The following is an 8,920-nucleotide window of genomic DNA, read 5'->3' on the forward strand; positions in this document are numbered from 1 at the left end:
ATAAATGTTATGAAAAAAAAACCAACACAAACCCGACCAGCCAGGAAGAGGAGAGCAAATTTGTCAATGAGTCTGGATGGAGACATGAGCGCAAACTCAACCTTCACAATCCACTGAAGAGCCCACATGGGAGTTTGCCGTGGCCATGTGGATCCCTCTTCATCCACAGAGCAACCATGCTTTGGTTCTTTCGAACTGTCAAAATCATGATAATTTTTTTTTAAATTTTGACCTGGTAGTTCAGCATTGGGCTAAATCAGTCATTTTTAGGTCACCTAAATGTTGAGGTCTGCAGCCTGTGGGCTCATCCAGAGACATGGAGCCTACAAGCTCCTCCAGAAGACAGTCCCTGGGGCTCTTCCTTTCCTGGTGACACGATGCATAATATTTTTTAAATTTTGTATTCTATTGTCTGTCAAGTCAATGATTAATCCCCACCCAAGGACAGCTTCCAAAAGGCTGGCCAAGTGGTGCAGCCCATGGTGGGGAGGTTCAAGGGACAGTTGCGCAAGACCAAAAAAAAAAAAAAAAAAGGAAAAAAACAACAACAAAAAACCACCAACAACCAAAAAACCAACTACAAACAGACAAAAAAAGACATTTCTGCTGAGTGTTTGACCTGAGCATGTCCCAGGGAACCCTAATTACCCCCTTGGCGCCAGGCGCTGTACAAACGAAGCTGCCGAGCTTCCCCTGGCCCTGTGCGGTCCCTGCTGCCTTTCCTGCTGGCCCAAAGCACCTCTTTGCATCCATTTTGCTCCATTTTTGCTTTAGCCAACACACTCTGCAGCCTTGATCACAAGCAGCCGCTCCCGGGCAGCTGGTGCACGGTGCGTTTGGTTCTTTGGGTCTGTCCGAGACCCCCAGACCCGCTCAGCGAGCCCAGGCAGCCCTGTCTGCTGGCGGCCGCCCCACTTCAAGGCAGGTCTTTGTGCTGGGGGAGCACCAAATTGGGACCCAGACCCCAAAAACAGCTCGGAGGACACACAGGGAGAGCAAACACCTTCTGCACAATTGTTTGGGGGTTTCTTACCTTTTATTTTTCCTCAGCAGTGCCAGCTGCTCCCGCCGCAAGGCTGAGGTGGCGCCATGGATGCCTTCCAGGAGGTGTTTCAGAAGGTGGAGAAGATCGGGGAGGGCACCTACGGCGTGGTGTACAAGGCTCGCAACAAGCGCACGGGGCAGCTGGTGGCCCTCAAGAAGATCCGCTTGGACTCGTGAGTGGGACAAGTCCCCAGTGCTGGGGGCTGCCATGGCTCGTCCCAGCCCTGCGCCCACCTGCCATACGGGAGTGAGCAGGTGGCCCCTGGGCCTAGCCCAGTGTCCTAAATGATGCGAGAGGCTCAAAAAAAGCCTGACATAAGGGAAAACAATGCGTCTATTGGCTCCTGCAAGCAGCTAGGGCCTGACCTGGCACCACCTGGCCCTGGTGCCATGGCCCAGGGCAGAGGGAAGAAGCCGCCATTTTGGGAGGTGTTGTCTCCCTCAGGGCTGCTGGGGCCTGTTGAGGTGCAGCCTCCCGGCAGGGCAGACTTCAACCCCTCCAGGGTGGGGACTGAGCAGATTAAAGCTTATTACTTTCCTCTGGGTCGGCCCTGGGCTGTCTCCGTGATGAGGGGTGTCAGCGTGGACCAGGGGCCATGGCAGTGGGACTGCACCTCATGGCGGCCCCTCAGGACGGCAGAGGCGGCTGCTTGAGGGGCAAAGAGCTTTCATCTCCCCCCACCTCCAGAAAGTGAGGTTTGGGCATTTAAACCACTGGTTCTCCAAATGTGCCCCCAAACAAACTCTCCCCCACAGCTTGCACTGCTTAGGTCACCCCCTCCCTCTCCTTCCCCATGGCTCCATGTCCCCCTGCCTTGCCCCAGCCCACCCCACACACAACTCCATCCCAACCCGGGGTGTAAGAGACCTTCCTCATGGCAGGCGAGGGGGTACGATAGAAGGGAGAAGGGACATAGGACCCTGATGGGCTGTGGGATCCCACTGGGGGATGGGGTGCCATGTCGTCTGTCTCTGCCACAGGGAGACCGAGGGCATCCCCAGCACTGCGATCCGAGAAATCTCCCTCCTGAAGGAGCTGAAGCACCCCAACATTGTCAGGTAAGACCTGGAAGAACCCTCCCCACCAGCGTGTTGACGAGCTCCTGCACATCCCCTTTGGCAGCTCTGGGTACAGGCAGGACAAGGAGCCTTCCAGCCCTTCCCTGACTGCACAGAAACGAGCAAAATAAACAGGAGAGTGCAGGAGTCGCACTTCTCTGGTTTGCAGCAATAGCCCACAGCACTGCAACTTTACTCCAGCAACACAGGCTGGTCCAAAGCTGCTGCTGCCCTATACTAGATGCTGCTTTTATATCTCCCTCCCTCTGGGCTGTTTGGGTATGTTTAGGCAAAGATCTGGAGAAGGTCTTCCCATGCACTCTGTAAAAGACTAACACTCCTGCATAGCATGGATTCCCACACAAAGGTACTGAAGGAAGTGCTTGCACTTCTTTTGCAGGCTCCTGGATGTCATACACAGCCAGAAGAAGCTTTATCTGGTGTTTGAGTATCTGAATCAGGACCTGAGGAAATACATGGACTCATCCCAAAATGGAGAGCTTCCTTTAAGTGTGGTCAAGGTACAGTGTGAAAGCAGTAACAGGCAGGGCAGCGAGCATGTGTCCTTGCTGCCTTCTGCTGGGCAGAGCCGGCACTGAGCTGCTCTTATCCAGATGGCATCTGGAAGGCTTTCATCTTTGGCTGGAGGCATTCAACAGTTTGTGTGTATCTCTAAGTATTGTTGTATTACAGCAAGGTCTTTTTTCCCATTCAGGTCTATAAATGATCCAAAATGATCCAGCCTTCAAAGTGTTTTCATTGTGGCCTTGTCTGAAATCTCTTCTCTCCTTAGAACTACCTTTTCCAGCTGCTGCAGGGCGTGAGCTTCTGCCACTCGCACAGAGTCATCCACAGGGACTTGAAGCCGCAGAACTTGCTCATTAACGAAGCAGGAACAATCAAGCTGGCTGATTTTGGACTGGCGAGAGCTTTTGGAGTCCCCCTGCGCACATACACTCATGAGGTATTGTTGGGGCTCCCTGCCACCTGAGAGTGGGGTACATGGTCCATAGTGGGTAGACAACAGCAGCATCACAAGTTACTCATCCATAACAGAGGCCCATCTGTGCCAAGTTACGTGCTCTTAACCTAACCCACAGCTAAAGGGTTACCTCACGTCCCCACAAAGTGTGCTGACTGCTTCTACCCTAGCCTGCCTGCAAGCTGGCTTCCCACCTTCTCTGCGTAAGGTGTATTTATTTGTTCGAGTGTCCTGTTGAAGAAATGATCTGTTAATCCCAATCTTGCTGTCACTAAGGTGTCTGTTAATTCAGCATGGCCTTAGCATACTCTGATTTGTACAGTCTCTGCATTACAGCTGAGAAGAGAGGATCCTGTGCCTCTAGTTTCACCCAGGGAAACGAAACAAAGTTTGTTTGTTGGTTCCTTACCAGGTGGTGACCCTGTGGTACCGAGCACCTGAAATACTGATGAGATGCAAATTCTACTCAACTGCTGTGGATATCTGGAGCATTGGCTGCATCTTTGCAGAAATGGTAAAATGGGGTTTAATAGTCTCTTTAATGAGCAGGGAGGATGCAGCTGCAATGGGAAGTGGGGAAGGAGGGACAAGATGCAGAACATCTGTAACATTGTGGTCCCACCCTGTGCTGGGCTCTGTATTATGGAAAGTCCACCCCGAGGGTTAGCTAATCCTGAGCTGCGGGCTCAGAAGGAAATCTGCCACCAGCAGTGGCCTGGCAGAAGGCAAAGAAGCCTCTGTAGTCAGTTCCAGGCACATGGGAAAGTGATGCCTGTCCTTGCAGAAGGGCTGACTTCAGTCTGGTTGCTGCAGCATTTTCATCCTGGGAGGAGGTGACTGTTGCACATGTCCCCACAGTGGGATGGAGAGAACTAGCACACATAGGATGGAGGAGTGGATCTCCTAGGGGTCCATACTCCGCTTTGAAGAGCTCTTGTTATCCCTACAGTGTAATAACACTGTCCCTAGCTCCCAAAGCCCCTGAGCTGCAGATCAGCAGAGCCCGGGTGAGTAGGCAGGGAGAGAAATAGCCTGCAAGAGTGGGCGTTAGGAAACTGGAGACCCAGAGGCATGAGGGACTGGCTGAAAGGGGGATGGCCCTGTGGAACAGGGATCCAAGGAGAGGAGCTGGAGACAAGCAGAGAGACTCCCTGTGACTTTCCGAACCAGTGCCTGGCAGAATCGCTGCATTGTAACTGCCCTGGCCTATGCAGCTGTTTGCGTCTGCTGGGACAAAGGGTTGCTCACAGCAGGAAATAGGGCACACAGCCGGTGGAAAGGTGGAAACTGGCTTTTTTTTTTCCCCCAGGTTACCAGGAAGGCCTTGTTTCCAGGGGACTCTGAGATCGATCAGCTCTTCCGAATCTTTCGCACCCTGGGCACTCCCACCGAGGCGACCTGGCCTGGGGTGACCCAGCTGCCTGACTACAAGAGGGACTTTCCCCAGTGGGCAAGAAAGGAGATGAAGGATGTCATTCCCAACTTAGATCGAGATGGCAGAGACTTGCTGGTGGTGAGTGAGGGCTCAGAACAAGACCCAGGGACAAACAGGAGTTTTCAAACTGGGCAAAGAATAGGGATATTTGGGACTGATCTACCTGGAAGCGTGTTAGCTGATCTGGCTCTGGTGCTCAACTCTACCATTGCAGAGACACTGAATCACAAATAGGGCTCAGTCCTGGCTCTGAAGCAGGACTGTCTTTGCAGTGGTTTCCTAGAGAAACCTGCATCAAGGGTCAGGAAACCCTTCTAGCATAATCCCCACAGTAACTTCAGCTGTGGGTTACTCCTGAAGCCCAGAGAGGGGAAAAGGCAGGAGCAACATCTGCATCTGGGTACCCATGCATGCAGGAGCAATCGATCATTTGTTTTTTGAAATCCTAAATCTGCTGGGTTTTTCTCTTGGCAGCAATTGCTTCTGTATGATCCTGGCAGGCGCATCTCAGCCAAGGATGCTCTCAGTCACCGGTATTTCTCCAGGAGAAGCCCTCAGAGCCCTGAAGAGCGACATGTGCTGCAGAGACACAGCAGATGAGAAGGCACAGCTCTCCTCCTGCCCTCACACCTCCGAGTAGCAGTTGCATACCTGGTTTTGGGCACTTAGGAGGGGGCTGGCTGGGACCCAGGGTCTCACTTCTCCTGAGGAGCCTGGAGGGGGATATTCTTGTGTTTTGAGACTCTCAGCTTGTTGCTGGGGAAAGTTTGTCTAGGTTACAGCCAGTAGAGCTGTTTTGAAAAGATCACTTGCAAAAGGATGTGGGATATTTATCAGCATAAAACACTGAAATGTGGATGAGAAAGCATCTTTCAGAGGTTCGTCCTTGCATTACTCAGCGAGCTAAGGTGACACACAGCGATTTTTGTCACTCCAGCACTGGAGCATCCCCAGGCCTGTCGGTGGCAGTGGCTGACACCAGGGCGTGCTGGAGCTCTGCTTTGGATAGCGGAACGCTTCTTCGTTCAGCCGTTTCCTGCTGTTATCAGAGACTGGGTTGTTTAATCTGAGCTGTTTAACAGAGCTGACATTCTGCTGTTTCACAAGCTGAAGAGCACTATCCAGTGTCTTGTGCTTTAGCTGGGACCAAGAAGCCAAAAGATCCAGTTAATATAAAGCACTTGTTGCATATGGCTGGAAAGAGTAACAGCTGAAACACTAGCTTTCCATCATCACTCCAGATGTACTGCCGTTTCCTTCGCTTTATTGCCTTGGAAATGTCTTTTTGCTGTTCAAATATTTGGAGAATTGTCACTGACTTTTGGTGTGGTTTTGACATCTTCGTGTTTTTTCTTTCAGTACAGAAAAAAATAAAGGTTTGTCATTTGTTCAGAAACCTCAGTGTTTATTGCTTGGTGCAGCCCATTAGGCTAGTGACGCAGGACAGCCTGGCTGGTCCTTTTTTTTCCATAGAGCTCTTCTCCCTTCTTCATCTCCTGCACTCTTTCTTTTATCATTTCCAGCCCAAATCCCTGGCAGGTACACAGACGTGCTCTCGATTCTGTTGTGGAACGAGGAGCTGATGGTTCTGCAGCACAGTGCTGTCTCGGCATGGTAAGATGCGCTTGCTTTCCATCAGAGGTTGCCACAAACCAGTTCAGAGTTATGTTCTACTTATTTAAATACTCAAAAGGCAGATTTTTAACTTAGGGAAGCCAAACTTCTGCACTCCTGTTTTTCATGCACATGCACACATGTGCCATCCAAGTAACTGTGATCCTAAGAACTGATTTCAGCACATTCCGACAGCTCTCAAAAGCTCTCACATTCACACACAGCTGTAGCACAAACCTCCCTCGCCACCTACGTGATACTGGAGAATTTGCACAGGGGAGAAACTTTTAAGAGTCCCTCCTGAAAAAAGCACCTCGTTTCCCAAGACCCACCCATCTAAAGCCAATCTCTGCTGTCCTTTGGCTTCCTCCATCATTCATTCCTTCTCCCCACCCAACCAAAGGCAGTAGGGTAAGCTCCGCTTAATTCCTGATGTCGAAAAAGGCTTTTGTCATCCCTGTTGTAGCAGCCACACCTCCTGACAGATCCCCGACAGCAAACCTGGGACCTGTTGCTCACCTCGCTCTGGGCCCTGCCGCACCTCCCACCTGTTCTTCCCCTGCAGCTTTGGAAGCCGCCAGGACAGTGGGAGCTCACTCATCCCTGCAATTTGCACAAATTAGGTTTTTTGGGGGTGGGTGGGGGTTGCTTTTCTTTTGAAGCTGTTGTTTGGGATCGTGCTGGAGAGGCTGCCTGGCAAGAGCTGACCTGGTGTTGAGGAGGGCTGGTTTTCTGATTGAGCAGGGCTCACACAGCAGCCTTGAGAGCCATGTGGCACAAAAATTGAAGCCCTGCTCTGCTCCTGCAGCATCTCATGGCGTCTGTACAATAACATCCAGCTTGCAGGGGCACGTTTGTGAGACATGGATGAATTCTGCCACAGGAATAATTTCCCTGCCTTTGCAAACATGTTTTAAAAACAATTCATTTGTACAGACACTGCTCCGTTTTCTGCTCTACACAAACAAATGATTGTGTTGTACCAGACAAGCCCTTTGCAGAAAAGTTTTGTTTTTTAAAATCTGCATTAAGACATAAGTACCAAGGACATTCATCCTGTCCAGAAACACAAATAAAAATATTACAGCTCATCTAGCCTGACAAGATGAAGCAACAGGCTGAATTTCAAATATTTATGACCCAACCTCACTGCCAGCAAACAGCTGTGTTGAAATAACAACTTTGGGACAGCCACAACACAGCCCCATAGCCCTGTGCCCAGGAAGGGAGGAGATGCAGCACCTGGCTCCTCCTGAGCAACTTACAGCTCTGCCAGACAGTCAGGCTTTGGGGAAGCCCCATTGCTTCCTATGGACACATCAGGAGGACATGATACAAGCTGCTTTCTGCAGATGAGGACTGCTTGATAGCAAAGAAAAGGATTTTTAGTGGGGTTTTTTCCAGAAACAAAAGGCAGGCCAGCCTTCAAGAGAGAGTGCTCAGCCAACTGGACTGCTCAGCCACCTCATCGTCTCTTAGCGCCTTCACCCAGCCCTAGGTAAATACTTTCCATCACACAGTTAGGGAGCACTTTATCCAAAATGATTAATTATGAGTACTCTGAGTTCCTTAGTTACACAGCATTCCCTCAAACTATTTAACTAGCGCTTCAGGAAAGAGTCACCACATGAATATCATTCTGCTTTAAAACAAGTGCAGTTTTATCTCATTTGCAAGGGGAGCAGCTGGGGGATGCAGCCCCAGTGCCCTGCCCCATGGAACCAGGTAAGGGAAGGGCTGACAGCAAACTCACCTGTCTGCAGAAAAAGCGACAGCCCTGTTGCTGATGGATCCTCCCACCGAGGGGAGCAAAGCCAAAGCACAGGAAGGTTGTTCCCAGCAGCTTTGAGGAGCCAGAACCCAAGGACTGCTGGAAACCACACTGGTCCAGGGCTCCTTGGTTGCGCTGGGATGTGGTCCTCACCTGGCTATGCTCCTGTGCTCCAAGGGCTGCTGGGCTTGTCCTAGCAGGAGGCCAGGACTGAGTTTCTCTCTTGATGTGTCTCCTGGTCCATCACAGCCCAGCTCCAGCCCTTGTTGCTTGTCCAGACCAGCTTGCGGAGGAGCACAGTGCCCCATGCAGCAGCAGTGACCTCCCAAGAGGAAACGAGCTGGGAAAAGATGCTCTGGGGTGTGGGCAACAGTTTTCCCCGTTATAAACCAACGAATTTCCCCACGTTGATCATGGCAGCTGAGATGGCCACAGACATCAGCCATAGGCCTGACAATAAACACAGACCCTACAGAGCACGGGACAGAGCCTGGGCAGATCCTGGACTAGAAACTTGGTGTTTCCATAGCTGGGCTTGGGTTGTTAATGCTGAGTGCTACCTACCAGCAGGAAGGTAACGGGAGCTATAGTTGTGCTGAGCTTGCCAGCATGGGAACAATTCTTCCTTGGACTGCAAATCCCAGCTGGGCTATATGGGAATAGAGGCTCTGCTGCTGCTCTGATGGCGGAAGAAAGGGAAGAAAACCTCTACCCTTAGGGATTATTTTGAGGGTGTTGGATTTCTCAAGCAGCATCAGCTAAAAGAGTCATTGGGAGAGGGGGGAAGAGCAGCTCATGTCAATAGAAAGTAATTTTTGTCATCCCATAAAGCCAGGGGACTCTCCAGAATAAGGCTGAGGATAGGGATGAAAATTTCATCTGTCAACTGGGACACGTGTTAAGTAGGACTTGTTCGTGTCAGCAAGGACTGATACCAGAAGTGACCCAAAGGAGGGAAAGCCTGCCTAAAGAAATAGCAAGTGCAGATTTTCAGGTATTGCTGGGTGGATCCTGC

General features: G+C 51.0%; 1 protein-coding gene across 1 annotated transcript; it reads left to right on the top strand.

The window, feature by feature from the left end:
* The first annotated feature begins 1,089 nt into the window (after nt 1-1,089).
* Nucleotides 1,090-5,120, top strand: CDK3 (cyclin dependent kinase 3). The gene is made up of 7 exons (XM_065647791.1): nt 1,090-1,217; nt 2,026-2,103; nt 2,504-2,624; nt 2,897-3,067; nt 3,498-3,599; nt 4,395-4,598; nt 4,995-5,120. The coding sequence occupies exons 1-7, from the start codon at nt 1,090-1,092 to the stop codon at nt 5,118-5,120; spliced, it is 930 nt and encodes a 309-aa protein (XP_065503863.1).
* The last annotated feature ends 3,800 nt before the right edge of the window (nt 5,121-8,920 follow it).

Source organism: Caloenas nicobarica, chromosome 18, assembly GCF_036013445.1.
Source record: "Caloenas nicobarica isolate bCalNic1 chromosome 18, bCalNic1.hap1, whole genome shotgun sequence".
NCBI lineage: Eukaryota > Metazoa > Chordata > Aves > Columbiformes > Columbidae > Caloenas > Caloenas nicobarica.

Bases quoted from the DNA above. Each gene is read 5' to 3' on its own strand.
- CDK3 (XM_065647791.1), top strand. From the start codon at position 1,090: ATGGATGCCTTCCAGGAGGTGTTTCAGAAGGTGGAGAAGATCGGGGAG. The intron at 3,068-3,497 runs GTATTGTTGGGG...GTTCCTTACCAG, and splicing joins TGCGCACATACACTCATGAG to GTGGTGACCCTGTGGTACCG. The intron at 3,600-4,394 runs GTAAAATGGGGT...TTTTTCCCCCAG, and splicing joins GCTGCATCTTTGCAGAAATG to GTTACCAGGAAGGCCTTGTT.